The sequence below is a fragment of the Hemiscyllium ocellatum genome, chromosome 1 (genome assembly GCF_020745735.1).
Source record: "Hemiscyllium ocellatum isolate sHemOce1 chromosome 1, sHemOce1.pat.X.cur, whole genome shotgun sequence".
Lineage (NCBI taxonomy): Eukaryota > Metazoa > Chordata > Chondrichthyes > Orectolobiformes > Hemiscylliidae > Hemiscyllium > Hemiscyllium ocellatum.
The window spans coordinates 158812252-158836580 of NC_083401.1; the positions used below are offsets into that span (position 1 = coordinate 158812252).

Below are 24329 nucleotides of genomic sequence, written 5' to 3' on the forward strand. Positions count from 1 at the left end.
CGCGCGCCCCTCTTCCCCACCCCCTCGCGCGCCCCTCTTCCCCACCCCCTCGCGCGCCCCTCTTCCCCACCCCCTCGCGCGCCCCTCTTCCCCACCCCCTCGCGCGCCCCTCTTCCCCACCCCCTCGCGCGCCCCTCTTCCCCACCCCCTCGCGCGCCCCTCTTCCCCACCCCCTCGCGCGCCCCTCTTCCCCACCCCCTCGCGCGCCCCTCTTCCCCACCCCCTCGCGCGCCCCTCTTCCCCACCCCCTCGCGCGCCCCTCTTCCCCACCCCCTCGCGCGCCCCTCTTCCCCACCCCCTCGCGCGCCCCTCTTCCCCACCCCCTCGCGCGCCCCTCTTCCCCACCCCCTCGCGCGCCCCTCTTCCCCACCCCCTCGCGCGCCCCTCTTCCCCACCCCCTCGCGCGCCCCTCTTCCCCACCCCCTCGCGCGCCCCTCTTCCCCACCCCCTCGCGCGCCCCTCTTCCCCACCCCCTCGCGCGCCCCTCTTCCCCACCCCCTCGCGCGCCCCTCTTCCCCACCCCCTCGCGCGCCCCTCTTCCCCACCCCCTCGCGCGCCCCTCTTCCCCACCCCCTCGCGCGCCCCTCGTCCCCCCCCTCCGTCCCTGCCCGACCTCCGCACCTCCTTTCCTTTCCTTCCCTTCCTGTCATTTTGGCACCCCACCCCGCTCCGGCCTATCACCCTCACCTTGACCTCCTTCCACCTATTGCATCTCCATCGCCCCTCCCCCAAGTCCCTCTTCCCTACCTTTTATCTTAGCCTGCTGGACACACTTTCCTCATTCCTGAAGAAGGGCTTATGCCCGAAACGTCGAATCTCCTGTTCCTTGGATGCCGCCTGACCTGCTGCGCTTTTCCAGCAATACATTTTCAGCTCTGATAAGGGCTAGTCAAAATGGCTTTGTGTGTGGGAAATCATGTCTCACAAACATGATTGAGTTTTTTGAGGAATTAACAAAGAGGGTTGATGAGGGCAGAGCAGCAGATGTGATCTATAGGGACTTTAGTAAGGCCTTTGATAAAGTTCCACATGAGAGACTCATTAGCAAGGTTAGACCTCATGGAATACAGGGAGAACTAGCCATTTGGATACAAAACTGGCTCAAAGGTAGAAGACAGAGGGTTTTGGTGGAGGGTTGTTTTTCAGACTGGAGGCCTGTGACCAGTGGAGTGCCACAAGGATTGGTGCTGGGTCCTCTATTTTTTGTCATTTACATAAATGATTTGGATGCGAGCATAAGAGATACAGTTAGTAAGTTTGCAGATGACACCAAAATTGGAGGTGTTGTGGACAGCGAAGAGGGTTACCTCAGAATACTACAGGATCTTGACCTGATGGGCCAATGGGCTGAGAACTGGCAGATGGAGTCTAATTCAGATAAATGCGAGGTGCTGCATTTCGGGAAAGCAAATTTTAGCAGGACTTATATACTTAATGGTAAAGTCCTAGGGAGTTGCTGAACAAAGAGACCTTGGAGTGCAGGTTCATAGCTCCTTGAAAGTGGAGTCGCAGGTAGATAGGCAGCGTTTGGTATGCTTTCCTTTATTGGTCAGAGCATTGAGTACAGGAGTTGGGAGGTCATGTTGCGGCTGTACAGGACATTGGTTAGGCTACTGTTGGAATATTGCGTGCAGTACTTCCTATCGGCAAGATGTTGTGAAACTTGAAATGGTTCAGAAAAGATTTACAAGGATGTTGCCAAGGTTGGAGGATTTGAGCTATAGGGAGAGGCTGAACAGGCTGGGGCTGTTTTCCTTGGAGCATCGGAGGCTGACGGGTGACCTTATAGAGGTTTACAAAATTCTGAGGGACACGGATCGGGTAAATAGGCAAAGTCAGGGAGTCCAGAACTAGAGTGCATAGGTTTAGGGTGAAAGGGGAAAGATATAAAAGAGACCTATGGGGCAGCTTTTTCACACAGAGGGTGGTATATGTATGGAATCAGCTGCCAGAAGAAGTGGGGAAGGCAGTTGGTAGGGTATATGAATAGGAAAGGTTTGGAGGGATATGGGCCGATTGAGCTGAAACGTAAACACTTGCAAAAGTATATCTTATTTCTCAGGTATGTATTGGACTGACCATTAGATTAGTGATCACAGATGCTCTCGTAACTGGAACAATATTTGCTTTCCAGCTGGTTGCAAAGTCACTTTGGAAGCACCTGCAGTTGCAGACTAGCATTCATGTAACACAGAAGGACATTACATCATCTCTTGTTTGCTATGAGCTAACTGATGCCTTGTGCATTTGGTTCCTTTTGAGAGAATATTCCTACTGTAGTGACCCATTTTTCTAAACAGGATTGTGTTGTGAAATGATGTACTTTTGTTCAGTTTATAGACATCATTTCAAAGATGTCATCTCTTTATTGTTACTGGATGTCAAACATCTGCACATAGCATATGAGGTAGTTCATCAGTATTCCAGCAACTTGATTTATTTAGAGACTGCCTAGCTAGAATTTGTTTTCCAAATGGTCCAATCCTTCTAATATCAAGACAGCAAGTCTTGCCTTATCGAATTGGCCATCATCATCGGTGTGTATAAAAGATTTCAGAAGATGTACTTTATGTTCAACTGGGATGTTATCTTTTTATTATGACTGGTAGATATGGTAAAATTTTAAACTATCATGCTATGACATTTCTAGCCCTGGGTGAGCTTTGAACAATATTGCTTGAAAAAAGAGAGATCCCTGCAATGGTGTTTTGAATTACTGTCACAAATAAACAACCAATTTGATTTTTAAATACTTGTTGAAGTGATTTAGATTATGTATGTTTTACATGACAACTGATGTGTCCAAGCTCTTAAGTGATATTTGTCCCTTTGCGTGCTTTAAAGTTTTTTTAAAAAAAATTTGATGATGGGCAGCACGGTGTCTGTGACTAGCACTGTTACCTCACAGCACCAGGAACCTGGGTTCAATTCCAACTGTGGATGACTGTCTCTGTAGAGTTTGCAAATTCTTTCCATGTCGGCATGGGTTTCCTCTGGGTGCTCTGGTTTCGTCCCATAATCCAAAGATGTGCAGGTTAGGTTAATTGGCCACACTAAATTGCCCAAAGTGTTCAGGGATGTCTAGGTTAGGTGCATTAGTCAGGGGTAAATATAGGATGATAGGGTAGGTGGATGGGTCTGTGTGGTCTGCTCTTCAGATGGTTGGTCTAGACCTGTTGTGCTGAAGAGCCTGTTTCAACACTGTAGGCATTCTATGATTCTATACTTGGGATAAACTCCATACGGTTAAATTATTTGTATAAATGTTTACTACGAGTGATGACACTTTAAAGTTAAGTTAGAAATAAGAACACTAAAGTAGCTCCGTGAAAAAACCTAACCTTTGAAAAGTGTACCAAGTTCTAACAAAGGTTACCAATAGTACAACAAGGATGCGTCGTTGCACTTATACAGGGCATTGGTGAAGCTGCACCTGGAATATTATGTGCAGTTTGGCCTCTGTTTGAGGAAGGATGTTTTTGCAATGGAGTCAAAAGTTACACAAGACTGGGTTATAGTCCAACATTTTTATTTAAAATCACGTACTTTCAGAGCGCTGCTGTTTTGCCAGCTGAAGCGGAGGGAGATGCCAGGCACGGAATACAGAGGCAGAGAAACCGCCACCATCTCCCTCACACCCTTCAAAATGGAACAGAGATGTTTCCTATATGGGTTGATGCTGCACAATCTCTACTTCTTCACCTTTGTTTCCTGCTTGGATTGCATTGGCATGTTGTTTCACCTCTAGCAGAGATCCGCAGATGAGGCCCTCTACAAAGGATCCTTCCCTTTTCCACTGGGGTCTAGGGTGAAGTGTGTGCTATGCAGAATCCCGCACAACAGTAGGTTAGGTAAATTTGCTGGGTGCCAGGTCAATGTAGTTTTTATGGCTTGAAGAAAGCAATATTCCTCGGTTGTGTTTTTGTTTGCTTAATTATTTTAAGCAGCTGCTCCTGGTCATTGTACCCAACTGCCCTGCTTTCACGGAACATTTCAGCACACTATGGGCTCTTTGGCCCTCGATGTTGCGTCGACCTGTGAAAGCAATCTAAAGCCCATCTAACCTACACTATTCCATTATCGTCCATACGTTTATCCAGTTACCATTTAAATGTCCTTCAAGTTGGCGAGTCCACTACTGTTACAGGCAGGGCATTCTATGCCCTTACTACTGAGTAAAGAACCTACCGCTGATATCTGTCCTATATCTATGACCCCTCAATTTAAAGCTCTGTCCCCCGATGCTAGTCATTACCATCCGAGGAAAAAGGCTCTCACTGTCCACCCTATTTAATCCTCTGATCATCTTGCATGTCTCTATTAAGTCACCACTTAACCTTCTTCTCGAATGAAAATAGCCTCAAGTCCCTCTATTTTCATATTTTCCAGAATTGCTAACATCTCCTTATGAACCTCAAGCCTGCCTAGTCTAACAGCCCATATCTCCGTATTCTCCTAGAAAATATTGTCTTTTCTCCTGTGTGAAGACTGATGAAAAATATTCATTTAGTGCCTCTTCTGTCTCCTTGGACTCTACGCGCAACTTCCCACTATTGTCCTTGACTGGCCCTAATTTTACCCGAGTCATTCTTTTATTCCTGACATACTTGTAGAAAGCTTTAGGGTTTTCCTTGATCCAACCTGCCAAAGACTTCTCATGTTCCATCCTAACTCTTCTCAGCTCTCTCTTTAGGTCCTTCCTGGCTAACTTGGAACTCTCAGTCGCACGAACTGAGCCTTCCCGTCTCATCTTTACATAAGCCTCTTTCTTCCTCCTGACAAGAGCTTCAACTTCTTTAGTAAACCACGGTTTCCTCACTCGACCACTTCCCGTCTGCTTGACAAGTACTTATCAAAGACACACAGTAGCTGTTCCTTAAACAAGCTTCACATTTCAATTGTGCCCATCCCCTGCAGTTTCTTTTCGTGATGATACCTACAGGCATGATCGAGGTTTTTGGAGATTGATGAGCACCAAATAGATGGAGTGTATCATCAACCACTTAATTTGTTTTCGTAAGTTTCTATTCCTCTTTTATAAGTTTCTATTAACTCTGGTTTTGTTCGAGTATCCAGTAGGAGTTATTTTACCTGATTTCAGATTTTGTTTAAAAGAGTAGAATGTGATCGGAAACAATACAGTGAATGTGAAAGAAACGGAGGGAAAGAGAGAGGGAGACAAATGGGAAGAAGAGGGACAGTGAAAGAGGGAGTCAGAAATTGGCCCGGTTCGTAGCTATGTAGTTCCTTGGCTCAGTTTTCAGGGCAGGTGCTAGAAACGGAGATTGATAGTGTATGTATTACATGTTCTGTCTTCCGAACGTGTCTGCTTCTTGGTCTGTTTGCTGCTTTTTGAGTGCATCAGTGTCACAGTCTGTCACTTATTTCCAGCTATTCTATTCTCGCTCATTCATCCCCAGCCTTTGTAATTGGCCCACTTCTAAATATCTCGCAAGTCTTTTGTTCCTTATGTACTCCAAAAGGCACATGACTAGTAGAATCTGCAAGCACCCTTGTAAAACCACAAAAGGAAATGTTACAAGTTTTACACAGTGAACCTTAGAACCGTTGTATGTGGAGAAACAAAATGTACCTGGAAAGCATGTGATGTTTTTTTTTGTTTAGCATCATCCGCTGCATGATCAAAAGTATTGTCCATGGATCAGAGGTATTGAGCTAAACTTTCTTTAAAGTTTCAATATTTTTCTATCAATCTCCTCGGAGTTTTATGTTCTGGGCACCTCTCCAGAAAATATATTGACCTTTGAGGAGGTGAAAGTGAGGACTGCAGATGCTGGAGATTAGAGCTGAAAATGTGTTGCTGGAAAAGTGCAGCAGGTCAGGCAGCATCCAAGGAGCAGGAGAATCGACGTTTCGGGCATGAGCCCTTCTTCAGGAATGATTCTCATTCCTGAAGAAGGGCTCATGCCTGAAATGTCGATTCTCCTGCTCCTTGGATGCTGCCTGACCTGCTGCGCTTTTCCAGCAACACATTTTCAGCTTTGAGGAGGTGAAGCTAACTAGTTGAGGGGTTACGATCAAGAATACATTAGCGAGGTTTTTGTTAACCAATCAGCACCCTTTTCTCCTGAAATATAAGATGTTGTTCCCTTTTGTATTTTGACAATTTAGTTTCTGTCCTGTTGAATGCAAGACCAAAAGCTCCAAATGCATGTCACTGTTATTCAGCAATGCTCAAGTTCTATATTGCCCAAACTCTTAGCATATACCAAATCACCCCAGAATTCATTCCTTGCCTGGAAGTCAATATAGATCAGTGTTGATTTTAAACTTCTTATTCTTGTTTTCAAATTCTTCACATTTCTTGCCCTTCCCTATCTCTAACCCTCATCCAATTTCACAATTCTTTGAGGTATTTGCGCTGTTTGATTTTGGCTTCTCAAGTATCCCTGATTTTTAATTACTAAATGGTGGCTGCCCCTTAGGCTGCTTAAATTTCAAGTTCTGGAATACCTCCTTACACTTTTCCTGTTCAATTTGTTTTCGTCTTTTTAAAATGCTGCTTAAATCCTAACTTTTTGTCAAAGCATTTAGTCAACTGATCCAATATTTTCTTATGTGGTTGTCAGTCACTTTATCTTTTATAGTGGTCCTATGAATCCGTTTGAGGCATTTCATTACTTTAAAGGCAATATTTTTATTTGTGTATTTGAGCATTGCTGACTGGGCAAACATTTATTGTCCATCCCAGTTGCCTTGAATGTTTGCTGTACTGCAGTGCAAGTGGAGTAGGCACATTTACAATGCTGATGGGGAATTTCAGCGTTGTGATCTAGTGACCATGAAGGAGTCATGATATAGTTCCAAGTTAGGATAGTGTCTGCTCCCCTTGGACTTTTGGGTGGTAAAGGTGACAGGTGTGGAAGGAACTGTCAAAATATCCTTGGCATATTGCTCCAATTCATCTTGCTGTGGGTGCATACTGCTGCCAGTGTGTGTCAGTGTTGGAAGAGTAGAATCAAGGTGGTGAGGGAAGAGTGGCAGTCACGTTGGCTCCTCTGTTCTGGATAGTTTCTTGAATGTTGGAGATGCATTCATCCATGCAAATGATAGTATTCTGTCACATTTGACTTGTGCCTTGTAGATGTGAAAAGTTTTAGGGAGTTGGGAGTTGACTTACTTGTGACAAAATTCCTAGTCTCTGACCTGCTCTTGTCGTCATTGTATTATTATGGCTGATTCAGTTTGGATTCTGGTCAACAGTAAATTCCATCTTGTTGATTAGTGGGAGATTTGGTGATAATAACATTGATTGTTTTAAAAAAAGGAAATAGTTCTATTCTCTTCAACTGTCTGGCAAGCATGTTACTTGCTGCTTATTAGCCCAAACCTGAATGTTATTGTGATCTTGATATATATGGTCACACTGCTTCAGCAACTGAGGCGTTGCACATACTGCTGAACATTACGCAATTTTTATGAAAAGTCCCACTTCTGATTTTGTGATGGAAGGAAGGCCATTGAAACAACTGAAGATGGTTTGGGACAAAGCCTGAAGAACCTCTGCTGAGATGTCCCAGGACTGAGCTGTTTGATCTCCTCCAACTTAATCTAGGTGTGATTCTAACCAGTGGAGGTATTTTCGTTTGACTCCATACAAATATATGAATTAGGAGTTTGAGTCAACCAGTTAACCACTTAAGCATCTGATTTTTCTCCACATTCTTTCCACAACAAATATTCACTCTTTTATGAAGAATGTATCTCTCTCAGCCATATTGACTTTAGAGGAAGAACATTTCAAAGTTTGAGAAAACCTTTATTTACAAGGTAACTCCTTGTTCTACTACCCCTAGCAGAATATCCTTTGCTAGATCTCCTTGATGCCATTCAAATGCTGCTTTGAAGTCAGGACAGTCACTCTCACCTCTCCTGCGGAGTTCAGCTGCTCTTTCCATGTTTGGACCAATGCTGTAAATGAGATCAAATGCTGAATAGTCCTGACAGAACCCAACCAAGTGTCAGTAATTAAGTTGGTGCTGAGTCAGTGGTGCTTGATAGCACTGTTTTGATGTTGATTTAAAAGTAAGCTTTTGGGTCATTAATTAGCTGAGCTAGATTTGTTCTGCTTTCTGTAAACCGGTAGGCCCAGTTGAGTAGCTACATCTTATATCACTGCCAGTTCAGGTAATGAACATGAAAGTCTCCTGTCCAGCCCATGTTCTGTGCCCATGCCATCTTACTGCTGCTTCCAGTAATGTTCAACATGGAGGGGTACTCCCCAGGTGTGGGAGAGGTTGTTAGATGGTAACCTGCAGGAGGTTTCCTTGCCCTTGATGGACCTGATACCATGTGACTTCATGGAGTCAGTGTTAAGAATTCTCAGGGTAACTCCCTTCCACCACATGTACTACTATGCTGCCACCTTTAGTGGACTAGAGGAGCTGGAAAAATGCAGCAAACCAGGCAGCATGAGAAGGTAGAGAAGTTGATGTCTCAGATATAACCCTTCTTCCTGAGGAAGGGTTATTTCCAAAACTATGACTTCTCCACCAGATGCTGCCTGGCTTGCTCTGTTCTTCCAGCCTCCTGCTTGTCCACTTTGGATTCCAGCATCTGCAGTTTTTTGTTTTGTCGCTACCTCTAGTGGGTCTGTTCTTCCATTGAGATAGGAGATATCCAAATGGTGGTGGTATATGGTACATTGTAAGGTGTAATTTGATCATTGCCTGGAAGTTGCTTGAATCGTGTGTGGGAAAGTTTTTCTAATTTTGGCACAGTCCCCCAGGTATTAGCTTGCCTAGTTCGCCAGTTTTGTGTCCGCTGCAATCTTGGAGATATAGCATTCTGTTTCTTAAACTAAATCGTTAATATATACTATGAATAATTGGGGTCCAAGGACTGAACCCTGTGGTACCCCACTAGTCACTCCCTCCCATTTGGAAGATGACCCATTTAACTCCTTTTTTGTTCCCTGTCTACCAACCAGTTCTCTGTCCATATCAGTGCATAAACTTTAATTTTGCATGCTAATCTCTTGTCTGGAACCATACTGAAATCTTTCTGAAATTGCAAGTAAATTACATTATCTGGTTCCTCCTTATCAACTCTACTGGTTATATGCTCAAATATCAGTAGACCTGTCCAGCATAATTTCGCTTATGTACGTTCATACTTATTCTATCCAATCTTTTCAAATGCTCGGCCATTAAATCTTTTATAATGGACATTAGCATTTTCCCCACTATTCATGTCAGGCTAATTGGTCTATAGTATGCTGTTTTCTCTCCTTTTTTTAAAATGATGGAGTTATATTAACTGCCTTTCAATCCATTGGGACTGTTCTAGGATCTATAGAATATTGCAATATGACCACCTATTCAGCTATTATTTCTGGGGCCACTTCATTAGTAGGAGAAAGTGAGGACTGCTGATGCTGGAGATCAGAGCTGAAAATGTGTTGCTGGAAAAGCGCAGCAGGTCAGGCAACATCCAAGGAGCAGGAGATTTGACGTTTCGGGCACGAGCCCTTCTTCAGGAAATGAAGAATTCTCAGGGCAATTCCCTCCCACCACGTGTACTACTATGCTGCTACCTTGAGTGGGCAAGAGGAGCTGGAAAACACAGTAAATCGGGCAGCACCAGAAGGTAGAGAAGTCAATGTCTCAGGATTTCCTGAAGAAGGGCTCATGCCCGAAACATCGAATCTCCTGCTTCTTGGATGCTGTCTGACCTGCTGCGCCTTTCCAGCAACACATTTTCACCCCACTTCCTTAGTAGTCTGGGATGTAGATTATGGGGCCCTGGAGATTTGCTAACCTTTAATGTCATCAGTTTCCCTAACACCATTTTCCTACTAGTACCTGTACTGAATTTTTTCCTTCACTTCCTCCTGTGTTTCCCAACATTTTTGATACGCTATAAATGTCCTTCTTGGTAAAGACAAAACCAAAATGTGCATTTTAATTGGTCTCGCATGTTTTTGTTTCCAATTATAACTTCCTCTCTGACTGTAAAGTGCTTACATTTGTATTCACTCCTCTTTTCCTCACATATCTACAGAAGCTTTTACAATCAGTTTGTGTGTTCCCCACAAGTTTACTCTTATTCTGTTTTTCCCCTCTTAATCAATCCCTTTGCCCTCTTGACCAAATCTAAACCACTCCCAATCCTCATGTCTACTGTCTTTTTTGGCTAATTTGTATGCACCTCCCTTGGTTCTAATATTTTGCCTAATTTCCCTTGTTAGCCATGCTCAGGCCACCTTTCTCATTTTTATTTTTGTGCCAGACAGGAATGAACAATTATTGTAGCTCCTCCATGCACTGTTTAAATATGTGTCAATTCCTATCCACTGTGATCTTTCCAGACCCTAGTCTCAGAATCAAAAATTTCAGTCTCCACCTTAATGAAGAATTTAACAAAAACCAGGTTTCACTGGAATCAAACAACCAGTGACGACAACGCCAGTGCTGATGTAGTGTGATGTCATTGATCTCATTAGAGGGGAAGGACTGGTGGTGGTTTAACCTGGAGATCACCATACCTCAGGTAAGGGAGTGTTTAGAAGATGAACACTTTATGGCTACCTCAGCAACTTTCCAAGTGTTGTAGTAAGTGATGAAAGGGTTGACTGAAAAGCATCAAAGGCACACCTGTTACAATAAGAGTGTTGAGCTTAGAGGTGAAGTGATACACTGAGATGTACAAAGGAAATAGTTATTCGCTGTCTGGAGATGAGAAAAGAGGTGCTGAAGTGTATCCACGCAAGCTGTCAAGGAACTGAGTTGAGTCTAAGGAACACTAGAGAAGTGTTCTACTGGTCAAGAAAGAGAGCTTGTCATATGGAAAATACAACGTTAGCTGACTCATCAGAGTCCAAGAGTAGCTGTGAAGTAGATGGAAAGGAAGAAAAGTTGGATAGCCAGGAGCAGCCAGAACACCTTATAGAACAGATGAACTTGGTGTTTGCAGGAAATGTTCAAGACAGAGTAAAGATTTGTTATTACATATTGAAAAATGTGCTGTTCAATGCTCTTACAATCCGTCCTGTAGTCTGGGCTTGCATTGAACAATTATGTTTCGGGTTAATGTAATTTGGTTAATTGCTTCCTGTGTCATTTGTTGATTTAAGATTTTCTATATTGTGATAGGTGAAGAGTGGCAGTACCATTAACTGATTTAAACATAAGTAACCAGTATCTAATGCTATAGTAAGAATCTGTTGGAAGTTTAGTATACAGAAACAGAGCATCAGTCCTGTTAATAAAGAATGGATTGATGAAAAATAGTAAGAAATTGGAGCAAATCGCAGGAATTATAAAAAAAACATTCCTGTATGACGTGTCTTCTACATCAAATAGCAGTAATAATTGTGAAAGGGAAGTTGAACCTGTGAAGTCAGAGTAACTTGGAGAGTTAAGGGACAACAACAAAGTACTAAGGGAACAAGGTTATAGTAATTGTAAATTCAGTGGTGTTTTACTAATAATACTTCTACATTTACATCAATAAAGCCATATAGCAGACCCTAGAGTTGCATTTGTTGCAGGATGTGTTTTAAAAAAATGTTTACTAAACTAATAGCTGCAATAAATAGATTGGTTTATGAGGAAAGGCCAGGCCTGTATCTTCTAGAGTTTAGAAGCATTAGAGGTGACTTAACTGAAATATAAAAGATCCTGAGTGGACTTGACCAGATGGATGTCAAAAGGTTGTTTCCTCTTGTGGGAGAATAGAGAACTAGTGGTCATAGTTTAAAAATAGGGGTTTTCCCATTTAAGGAACAAGAAAGCATTTTTCACATGCGGGTTCAGAGTCTTTGGGATTCCCTTCCTTAAAAGTTGATGAATGCAGAGTCTTTAAGTATTTTAAGGCAGAAGTGGGTCCAATTCTTGATTACGAAGGGGATAAAAAATTATTGGGATATGCAAGAATGTAGAGTTGAGGTTAAATTTAGATCGAGTGGAGTAGGGTTGACGGGCCAAGTAGTCTAATGTTGTTCCTTGTTTGTATCTTTTCAGAGTAAGTGGTACAAACCATCCAACAGTTGATGATACAAGATAGAAATACTCAAAAGCTGAAAAGCAGCTTTAAACATGCTGGGAGTTTGAAAACAAACTGTCACGTTTCTGATTTCTGAAATTTCAGTCATTACCAGTATTCATTGATACACAGGTAGTTTTGGGATAACGTGCGTTTCGGCATTGCGATTTGGCTATACCTTCACTGAAGAATTAGGGAATGGTCTTTTTGAGAACACTTGCCTCTGATGGCAATAGTGATTCCAACAGGGATTGGTTCACGTGCTTCATTCTGCTTATATATCAATGTATGCACTGTTCTGCTCATGTGCTGGTGTTAACGCTGTTCCGCGCATGCATAATATTGGTGCCTGTCTTTGTGCCATTTTGCACATACGCGCTGTTAGCACTGGTCTTCATGCCGTTCTGCACATGCGCTTATGTCAGCTGCCAACAGAGCAGCTTTCTGTGAGAGCTGCTGCACAGAGAGCAGTTTTCTTACATTTTTTAAATGTATTAAATTTACTTTTGTTTAATTAATAAATATGATTTCAATCTTCGTTCATGCTGTGCTATACTTTGCATTCGACGTTTGGTGATTTTTGAGCGATTGTGAGTGATATTGTTTGCTGGTCTGCCCCCAATTCCACTTTTCCCATAGGCTCCATTATTTCTATTAAACGATTTTCTATTAAGTGAGGTTTTGCTGGAACTCAACTACAGTGTTTTAGGAGAACTACCTGTATTGGAAGTAAACAGATGTTTTTGAATGATGATGGTCAAATGATGCTTTCATTTATTCTATTAATAAGGATTTTGCTTTGGTTTAAATGGTGATGTCACAAGAAAGATACGTTATCTGAATAGAACAAGAACAAAGTTGCATTCTATTATGGGTGCTTCTTTTTTAATAACTTATTTTTTTCTAATCTTTCTGTTCAGAGAGGTCATAATACACCTCCTGTAACAGGTGGGACGCTACCACTGCGCCACAAGAGGGCCCCATTAAAGGGTGCATAACAGTTTTAATTATATAGGTACCAGAGCCTGTGAACTTTCACAAAAGCAAAATGCTACAGATACTGAAATAAAAGTAGAAAATGCTGGCAATACTCAGCAGGTCAAGCAGTATTTGTGAAAAGAGAAGTAGAACAGATGCTTTAATACCTTTCATTCAGTGATTGGAAATATTAGAAATGTAATATGTTTTAAACAGTTGATAAGGCATTTAAAAAAAACACCTGGACTCAGCAAGATGGCAGCAATTCTGTAAAACTGCTGTGGATAGCTCTGCCTCACAGTCAAGGCATACTGGTGTTTTTTGCCACCCCTGGCCAACTTATGTGGTGGAATTATTAGTTTAAAACCTTACAGAACACATTTATTAATATTTGGGAGTGGAAAGAATGCTGAAGGGAAAAGGAGTGAGCAACAGCAGCGGGGAGGACACTCCCCTGCAGACCCTACCGCACCAAAGACTGCAGCAGTAGCAGCAGCCTCTTCTGAACCCCTCAGGGACCTGACAGACTCTCAAGAATTGGCTGCAGTGATGGAGAGATTTACCTTGAAAGTTGGGGCTGCGATTGAGGAAATCCATGGGGAAATTTGTGCCCAGGTCCAACCTATCACATCTATGCTGCAGAAGCATGAGCAGAAGATCCAGGGCCTCGGGGAGAGGCTGGAGGAGGTGGAGGGCCAAACTAAGGCCTCAGAAGCTGCGATGGAGTCCTCATCCAGTCGGAGCAAGAGGTTGCGGGTCTTGTGAGACCATATCGCGACCTCGAAAATAGAGGTCGGAGGGTAAATCTCCAAATTGTCGGGCTCCCTGGAGGTGAGGAAGGTCAGCAGCCAGTGAGCTTCTTTGAAAGCTGGCTGCCGAAGTTCTTGGGCCTTCACATCGAGTCCAGCAGGCTGCAGATTGAAAGGACTTATCGGGTTACAGTGCACAGGTCAGGGCCAGTGCAGTGCTCTCACCCTGTCCTAGTGCACTTCCACTCATGACAACAAACAAAAAGTGATAGCATCTTCTCGATTATTGGGAAATGATACGCAGGCACTGCTGTACAAGGGGTCAAAAATCCTGTTTTTCCAGGATTTCTCTGCAGCTTAAATTTGAAAGAGGAAGTCCTTCGGTGAAGTTAGAGGCTGAGGACCCTGGCATCCAGTACACCATGAGCTACCCCACAGTGCTCCATTTCAGCCACGAGGACTCAGTTTATACATTTGACTCAGCAGATAAAGCTAAAAACTTTGTTGACACTTCAAAATAGACAGATTAGCCTGAAGAATATGGTTAATGTTTGTTCTCTTTTCCTCCTTTCCTCAAGTTTTCCCTTTTTTTTAAATTCCTTCCCCTCTCCCTAATAATTTCCTATTTTTTTAAATAACTGGATTTTCTGATGGGAAATTTTGTGAATGTTCTTTGTTGTCTCCCCCTTTTTTGGTTTGTTCTGTTTCTCTTTTAGTCACAAGTAGGGGTGATATGAAGCCAGGAATGGGTGGAGTGCTCATCCTGACTTGTTCTTTTTTCTGTTGATTTAAGAATCATCTTGATTTTTTTCTGGCCTAAGGCTGGGGCACAGTCCGAGTTTGAAGGAGCTGTGAAGGAGGGGATGGGGAGGGTGAGTGCCACCTATGGGCAGAGGGAAACCATTCAAAGTTTTATGGTTGGTTTTCTTTGTAGTTTTTTTGGTAGTTGTTTATCGTTATGATAGAGTAGTTTTTGTACATATAGTTCTTCAACATTATTTAATTGTGCTCGGCGCTTTGTAAGCAGGGTTCTCCCTCCAAGGGGTTCAAGGGTCTTTGAAAGGGGATATGGCTGTGTCCTAATAAATGGTGCACCTGGAATATTAAGAGATGTCATTTGCCTGTTAAAAGGAAAAAAGTGCTCTCTAGCCTTAAGAGGGAAAGGGTTGATATCGCTTTGTTGCAACAAGCCCATCTTGTTGATGGGGAACTCCTGAAATTACAACAGGGAGTTTATGACTGGGTATTCTTTTCATCCTTTACCACTAAAAATAGGGGAGTGGCAGTACTTATTCAGAAAAATCTTCCGTTCACATTATTAGAGCAGGTGAAAGGTGAGCAGGGACAGTTTGTGATACTTAAAGCCCTGATACATGGGGAGGAATATGGCATTTTAAATGTCTACTGTCCTCCGGCGCATCCCCTCAAATTTTTGATTAGTGCTTTCTCTAAGTTGAGTGCTTTTGGAACATGGCACATTAGTAAAGGGGGGATTTTAATTGTCTTTTGGATCTGACAGTGGGCACGTTGCCTTGTGGGCCCGCAAATATTTCTTCGCAGGCAAAGCAGGTGGTTGACTTATGCGAGGATTTGGGACCAGTGGATATTTGGAGATATCTTCACCCTACTGGCAGGCACTTCACCTTTTTTTCAAAACCACATAAATGACACCTCTTTCTGACTCCCTCGGCCCTTCTGGATTCGATTGTGCGTTGTAAAATTGAGAATATAGCTATCTCTGATCACGCGGTGGTATATTTGGAGATTAAGGCCAAGAGTGAAGGGTTAGGTTTGCAGCACTGGTGTCTGGACTCTTTTTCTCCTGAAAGATTCTGGATTTGTGGAATACTTTTGAAGGAGTTTCAGGAATTCTTGACTATCAATTCAGGCACGGCTAGTAGTCCATCTATGCAATGGCACACTGCTAAGGCCTTTGCTAAGGGATTAGTTATTTCCTATTCGGCTAGCCGGAAACAACAGGAGGAGGAACAGCAATGTCTACTTGAGACATGGTTGAAAGCTGCCGAAATGGCACATTTTGCGCGGCCTTCGATGGCTAAGTTACAGCAGATCATGGTCCTCCGGGCTGCCTTGAATTCAATACTGATACAGAATGCAAAGAAAGAACTTGCTTTTGCTAGACTAAGGCTGTTCGAATATGGGGATAGGCCAGGGAAGTATTTAGCATACCTGACTAGGAAAAAGCGTGCTCCCCAATCCATTACTGCAATCAGAGACAGTGCCGGGGTCCTTACATATGATGCTAAAAAGATTAATGAGGCTTGTCGGAGCTTTTACTCTGAATTGTATCGGTATGAAGGCTGAGATGACAAGAGGGCTAAAATGGAGACCTTCTTTAAGAACCTGGACATCCCAGGGGTAACTTTGGAACAGGCCTTTCTCCTTTATGCCCCCTTGACAGTTCAGGAAATACCGGAGGCAGTTAGGCAACTTCAGAGTGGGAAGAGAGAGAAGCTAATATTTCCTTAATTCTTAAGAGGGGGAAGGTTCCTGAGGATTGTGCCTCATACAGGCCCATCTCTCTCGATGAAATTCAGGTTTCAAGATTCTGTCCAAGGTCCTGGCGCTGAGATTGGAAAAGGTGTTGCCCCATATTGTTAGAGAGGACCAGACTGTCTTTATAAGGGGCTGTAGGTCCTCTAATAATATTAGAAGGTTGCTGAATATGGTCCAAGTTTGTCAGCAACGATCGATTCAGAGGTTGATGATTTTCTTAGATACAGAGAAAGCATTTGACCGGGTGGAATTACCTCTTTTTATGTCTTAGAACAGTTTGGGTTGGGTGGAGTCTTTGCTAGGTGGGTGGAGGTTTTATATCTCCACCCTCTGGCCATGGTCATCATCAATGGGGTGAAGTCTGGAATTTTAGGAATGGAAGGGATAGTTGGCAAGGCTGCCCCCTCTCACCATTGTTGTTTATGTTGGTGATAGAGCCACTGGCAGAAGCCATTCGTCAGCAACATAACCACTCCGGAAGTGGGATCGAGAGCACAGAAGATTACACTGTATGCGGATGATGTCCTTCTGTTTTTATCAAATCCGATGACCTCTGTACCCAATTTGATGCAATGTATTAATTCATTTGGGGCTATTTCAGGATATAACATTAACTTTGCAAAATTAGAGGCTATGCCTTTGGGGATCCTCAAGGATGTGCCAGAAGTTGAAGGTTGCCCTAAGTTCCCTTTTAAGTAATCATGGGCAGGGTTCCAATACCTAGGCATTTTTATTACCCCAAGTTTGATCTGTTATTTCGGACTAACTTTGCTCACTTGCTCGACAATATTAGGCGAGATCTCCAGAGATAGGAGGCTCTTCCAATTTCATGGCTGGGCCAAATATCTCTCATTAAGATGAATGTTCTTCCTCGTTTGCTTTATCCCATGAGTATGCTCCCTAGAATGTTTCCTAGGTCAAAGCTACGTAAGATTATGGAATGGTTTGGTTCCTTTGGCATCGTGGGCGGCCCCTCATCAAGCTTACTAAAGTGCAATTGCTACGTGGAGGGGGGAGGAGTTGATTTCCCAGACATCAGGAGGTATTATTGAGTCCCCTGCTCTCCTTTATCTGTGATTGAGGGTAGGTAGTGATCCAAACTCAATATGGCTGGATATTGAGGCCTCCCAGGTCAAGTGCCCTCATTATTAACCTGTTGTTCATAGATAAGATGAGGACAGTTATGGACCACTGCCGGAACTCCATTGTGATTCATCCGGTCAAGGCATGGAAGGCGATGCATCAGATTGAGGGTTGCTTATCCAAGATTTCGCCACTTACACCTATAGATGCCGTGCCAGGGTTCCGACCAAGGATGATGGACTCGGGGTTCAAACTATGGGCAGCGAGAAGAGTTTCTAGTTTGGGAGACTTGTTTGAGGGAGAGGTTATGATGTCTTTTGAGCAACTGAGCCGCAAATACAGGTTGTCTAGTGGAGATCTTTTCCGTTTTTTTCAGGTTAGGGATTTCATCCAGAAGAAGATTACGCTTCTCATTAAGCCCGAGACGGAGAGGCTGTTGCTACGTCCCACTATCGCCTGCTGGTGGCAGGGCCTGGCAGGATATTAACCAGTTATGAGAAGTCTGGGAGCAAGAGCTAGGAGTGGAGATCTCTTCTGAAACATGGGAAAACATATGGGAGAATGCTCGAAAGATCTCAATCTGTAAAAGGACATGCTTTATGCAGTTAAAAGTCCTACTCAGGACTCATCTGGCACCAGACTGTCTGGCAAAGTGTAGGTACTCTTACCCATTGCTTCTGGATGTCACATAGGCTCTATGTTTATTGGAGAGCTGTGGTGGGAGAGATTTGGAGGGTATTGAGGACTGAATTCAGAGTAGACCCAATATCTCTCCTCTTAGGTCTATCGAGTTTACCATCTTTAGATGGGTATGGGAAGAAACTATTTAATATTCTTGCATACTGTGATGAACTGAGTCTCTGACAACCCGCTGGGCTTGCTGGGATGGCGGAAATTAATTATGGAGCACATTTCCTTGGACCTTTTTACAAACATGGTACATACACGCCAAACATAACTGAATAAAGTTGAGTCGTCGAAGAACTATATATACAAACATGGTGCACCAAACGACAGACTATTTTTATAAGACATGGCAGCCCTACTTGAGTTATTTGGAAATTTGTCAGTTATCTTAACTAGGGCGTTTGTTTAACCAGGATGGTTAGGTTTGTCAAGCCCTGGGCTCTGGATGAGGTCTCCTGAGTTAATACGGGCATATATACAATGGTCCCGTTCCTTAGTTTGGGACCTCTGCGCAGAGCATAGCTGTTCTGTACTTTGTGGGGTTTTTTTTGATCTATTAGTTATTTGCTTATTTATTGGTGTTGCTTTGCACAGTGTTAGGCTTTGTTTTGTATTATAGGGTAGGTTAGTAGTTAGCAGACAGTAGTTGTAATTTCTGTTTTTCTTTTTATTATACTGGTATTTGTTATTCATTGTATTTTTCAAAAAATTTATATGTTTGTAAAGTTAAAAAAAATTGCTAATAAATATATTCACAAAAAAAACCCACCGGTGATTGGGTTGCATGTGGGAGATGTTAACTGACAAATAGCTGGTGTTGCAGAGTTGGACTATTTTTTTTACACCGAATAGTCAGTATGTGGAATTTACTGCCAGAGGAAGTGTAGATGCAGGTACAATAGCACCGTTTAAAAGACATTTGGATAAGTACATGAGAAGAAATGATGTGGACCCAAATGCAGGCAGGTGGGGCTAGTTTAGTTTGGGAACATGGTCAGCATGGACTAGTTGGACTGAAGGGTCTGTTTCCATGTTGTATAACTATAACGATAGAAATAGAGTCATAGAGATGTATCGCCCAGAAACAGACCTTTCAGTCTAATTCGTTCATGTCAATCAGATATCCTAAATTAATTTGGTCCCATTTACCAGCACTTGGCCCGTGTCCCTCTCAACCCTTCCAATCCATAATACCCATCCAGATGCTTTTTAAATGTTGTAATTGTACCAGCCTCCTCCACTTCCTCTGACAGCTCATTCCATACAAGCATCACCCTCTGCTTGAAAATGTTGCCCCTTAGGTCCATTTTAATATCTTTCTCTTCTAACCCCAACCCATGCCCTCTAGTTCTGGACTTCCCCACCCTAGAGAAAATACCTTGTCTCTTTATCCTAACCAAGCCCCTTATGATTGTATAAACCTCTATAGAGTCACCCCTTAGCCTCTGACGCTCCAGGAAAAACAGGTTCAGCCTGTTCAGCCTCTCTCTCTATAGCTCAAATCCTCCAACCCTGGTAACATCTTTGTAAATCTTTTCTGAACCCTTTCAAGTTTCACAGCATCCTTCCTAAAGGAGGGAGACCAGAAGTGGCCGAACCAACATCCTGGACAGCTGCAACATGACTTTCCAACTCTTGTACTCAATGCTCTGACCAATGAAGAAAAGCATACCAACGCTGCCTTCATTATCCTATCTACCTGAGACTTCACTTTCAAGGATCAGAATAACTGGTGGAGTGCTTGTAACAGGTAGATTTATGCATCCCAAGAGCTTCTCGTACTTATGACATCCCAGAGAGGCCATTAATGAATCTTGGATTGTACCTCTTCACTCTCTCTCGGAAACGAATTCATTTTATTATCAACTATTCTGGCTAACAGTTCGACAGGTTGATATGGAAGAACTACCAGTGAATTTGTAGAATAACCAGAAGTACAACTGTGTATTAGGTACAGTATTCGAGTGAGAATGACCGTCTTATCATTAGTGCAGAATTTAAGTGGATCGTAAAGGATTGGGATGTTGGGCACAGTGCACCATCTCTACATTATATCCCCAATTGAATGGAAAGACGAAAGTGACAGTGAATATTGTCAAAGGAATCATAATGAAATTGAGCAAAATCCAGCACAGACTTGTACAAGACAACCCATGTTGAGGGCATGGGAAATATTCTAGTTCATAGACTAATGTCATGCCATATCCTACCCATTCTACCAATCGTATAAAAGCTACTGCTATCAGGAAGCATAAGCTAATCAAAGTGAAAAAGCAAAGCCAAGCCATGGGCGGAGCTGAAGAGAGAAGAGATAGTCAGACTAAATGTTCAGTTCGGTTAACGAGTTAGCCTATATAGTAAATTGTCATCTGTAAGACCAGTTATCACATCAGTTGTATGCAGTACATGTTGAACAACCTGATGCATGCCTGTAGTTGCAATGATCCGCATACAACTGGAGAAGTTGTTCCTTGATACAGGCAATTGATTAGGAAGATATGTTACCATCTGCACAGAGCATGAGATGACCATCAGTCCCATAGGTCCAGAAACCAATAATTAGCAACAACCAATACCATACTTGCACAGGGGTGGAAAAGCACCCAAGAAACTGGCGGTTGTGAGTGGAACATCAACACATGCATTTCATTTGAAGACTGTCATAGAGTCATACATCACGGAAACAGACCCTTTGGTCCATGCTGCCCAGATATCCTAAATTAATGTAGTCCCATTTGCCAGCATTTGGCCTATATCCTCCTAAACCCTTACTATTCGTATACTCATCCAGATGCCTTCTAAAACTTTGCAATCCATGCTGAGCATAATCCCCCCCCCCCCCCCCCCCCCCCCCACTAGTCCCACCTGCCTACTCCTGGCCCAAATCCCTCCAAACCTTTCCTATTCATTTATCCAAATGCCTTTTAAATGTTGTAATTCTACCCACATCCACAAATTCCTCTGAAAGTTCATTTCATACATGAACCACCCTCTCCTATCACCTTAAAAATGTGCCTCCAGTCTTAAAATCCCCATTCTTGGAAAAAGATAACCACCATTAACTTTACCTATACCCTTCATTATTTTATAAGCTTCCAAATGATTGCCTCGCAACCTTCTACGCTCCATCCTGTCCAGTCTTTCTTTATAACTCAAGCCTTGTATGATTTAAGGTGTTGCATGCTATGCAGAGACTGACAAAAATGAGACCGATTAGAATTAATACACTAATTTGTTAATGAGTAATTTTCTTTGCTATGCATGGATATTGAGCAACTTTGAAAATGATAGTGTTGTTTTTTGCTTTATAGAAAAGGGGATATTTGGAGCAAAGCATTTTATACCTAGTTTCCTAATTGGCTTGATATAATTATGTGACCTCTATAGCTGTATGCCTCCACTTCTGGTGTGTTTTTTTAAACTTTAGAATGAGCAGCCATTAAACACAACACTTGAAGCAGTGCTAAGTATTGATCTCACTGTTGACCTTTATTTCACACGCTGCTCCATGGCAGGTGGGAAGAAACATCTAATGTCGGTTAGTTAGATGTTCACTCATTTAAGCTTCAACTTCCTTTTAGGGTAAGGAGGCATTGCTTGTGTTACTTGTTCACTATAGCCAACCAGTTTTACTTTGCATTTGTTATATGAAGTGAGAATACAGATGTTCAATTTTTTTTGAAACCAGTCTTTTTTTTGGAAAAGAATCAACTTTACCAAAGAATAATCACTTTCTCTGATAATTGCAGTGTCAGTTTGATTTGAACATTTTGCTCATCCCATGCAGAGAAAGTTGTGATCGTTGAACTTTTATGGGAAGAGAGTAACAATAATTTGTTTATATGCTTATGATATCAAAAAGGGAAGCCACAACTTTAGTAAGTTTAAAGTTCAATGTGAGAATAGACAACATGCAGATTTCATTGTGCTTTAAATTTGCAGAGTTTCTGTTTACTCAGTACATATTTTTTTTAAAAAAAAATCATCCCATGATGACAATAAGAAGCAGTGCTTTAAATTCATTATGGTTGTTGAACTTCATCCATACACTTTCATGTCATTATCTTCACTCCTGCCGAATTCTTGGAAAATGGTTATGGAATTCTAAGTTATTTGAGAATACTGCGCTTAGCGCATCAGCATTGCCATTGCTGGATGAGGCAAGACCCAAAACAAAGGTTAATATTATGGGGCATTTGTTTGCATCAACTTATAAAGCTTTATGATTTTGGCGCATTGTTTTTTTTTTGAAAGAGAGGCAGTTAGTTTCACTCTTTGCTCTTTACTTACAGCCCGACAAATGTCGTGTCATGTCTTTGAGTATTCACTCTTTTTCCTTTGAAAGCTATTGTTAACTGTTGAAGCGCCCTTTTCAGGCAAGTTAATCCAAATAGGAACAACTCACTGCATGAATCAGTTTGTTCATTTCTCCATGGTTCTTTTCCCAATTATTTTTAAATGTGCTTCTTTAAGTTACTGACCACCTGCCAATGGAAACAGTTCTTCATTTAATCCATATAAATCCCCTATAATTTAGAGCATCTCTCATGACTTTACCTTCCCTTTTTCCAGTCTAAGGGGAATCCATCATCATCTTTAGTCTTTGTGCATAACTCAAGTCCTTCATCCCTGGAACTATTCTAGTAAATTTTCCCTGCATCATCTTCAAGGTGTCGCCAACCTTCTTAAAATGTGGTGTCCAGAATTATTGTTTCAGCAGGGGCCTGTATTCAACAAATACATCAATTGGATTTTTATTTTCAAATAAGGTTGAATAATACTACGAACAGTGCAAGCCCAGCATATTTACATTGTACAACTATTCCGTGACTTTTTATGGTCTTAAACTAATCAACCAAGATGATTCTTGAATTCTGGGAACATTTAGGTTTTTCTGTTGTATTGGGTATATGTGCAGATAAATTACCTTGTAGGAATAAGGTAACAATAACAATATTGTATAATATTTGACTGTAGTACATCTTCCAATTTCATTTTAAGATGGAAATGAAGATGAAGCAGGAGGAGAACTGGGTGAAGAGGAAAATTGGTTTGGAAATGCCTCTGATACTCCTTCTGAAATCTCCTATTTAGATGTGCAAGAACACCTTAATGTGTCACCTGGAAATAAACTACAAGAAGAGGAAACGTCTCCAGAAAGCTCCTTGGGAAGCACAACTCCCATAAGGAACTCCTTGGAGCTGCTAATTTCTGAAAATGAACAGTTCAAAGACACTTTAGACAAACAGGATGCGTTGTCACCTGTTCCATCACCGCTGTTGCACGAAATGGGATCCCATATATTACATAAACCTATGAGTAGCAACTTGAGACGTCTGCTGGAGGCTGGGTCAATCAGTGCCAAGCCTGATTTGGGAGCTACAGAAAAAGATGATTCTGCAGTTGCACTTGGTTCAGCTTTGCCTGTGCCCCCATCATCCACTCATGCACTACAACTAAGTGCTCTTGCCAGGAAGTTAGCTGCTAAGCAGGAGCAAAGTAATAACTTTAGTCCAAGTAACAATTTTATGTGGAATCAGGATATTTGGTTGCAAAATTCATCATCTTGTAGTTTATCACCAGCTTCAGCTACACAGAAACTTAAGGCTGCTGCAAATGCTGTTCGTCTGGACAAAAGTCTTTCAAGGGAAGAGGAGCCAGTGAGATTTAGTCCATACTCATCGCCTTATAACCCCATAGAAAAGCAGTCTGCTAGTTCTGCATTGGCTGCTCTCTCAAAGAAAGTCAGTGAAAGAAGCCTGTCTTCTGCACATGATCATAAGCGTCCAGGAAGCACTTTCCTTTCTCTGGCCTCAATGACCTCATCAGCTGCACTACTGAAAGAAGTTGCAGCAAGGGCTGCTGGGAATATGTTGGTTGAGCGAAAAGGTCAACTGATCCCAGGAGACACCTTACAGTCTTTGGAAGTGAAACAAGAAAAGCTGATTCCATCAGTTCCTGTAGAGATGTTGATGCCAACAGCCAAACAGAAGACATTGAAGTCAACCAATAAAGGTACGTGCTGTCAAAAGTATGAGTTGAAGTTCAAATATGGTTTTCTTTCTTTATTTCGGTATCTTTTGTAAATGGATTTTTTTTTGTCATGCATATGCATTTTGGTATTCTCTAGCTGTATCAAGACAACCTAAATTTAGACATTAAAGGCAGGCGCTTACGTTGAATTTATATTTAGGTAACCAGGAAGTATAATGTTCTATTGACAAGAAGTATTATTTGTGTACTTTTTTTAATATTCGTAGTCAGCACATATGAAATTATGCCATGAGTACTAGTAAACTATTTGGTAAT

The 24329-nt window shown here is 42.2% G+C and overlaps 1 protein-coding gene across 5 annotated transcripts in view; it reads left to right on the forward strand.

Moving 5' to 3' along the window:
• Nucleotides 1–24329, forward strand: part of znf827 (zinc finger protein 827) — a 129443-nt gene that overhangs the window by 1517 nt on the left and 103597 nt on the right. For all 5 annotated transcript variants that reach the window (XR_009644849.1, XM_060827083.1, XM_060827101.1 and 2 more), the window contains exon 2: nt 23022–24035. Coding sequence is in view for 4 of the 5 variants with exons in the window: in XM_060827083.1 (XP_060683066.1) it covers nt 23022–24035 (1014 nt within the window). In the remaining variant the exon portion in view is untranslated. The remainder of the gene's footprint in view (nt 1–23021; nt 24036–24329) is intronic.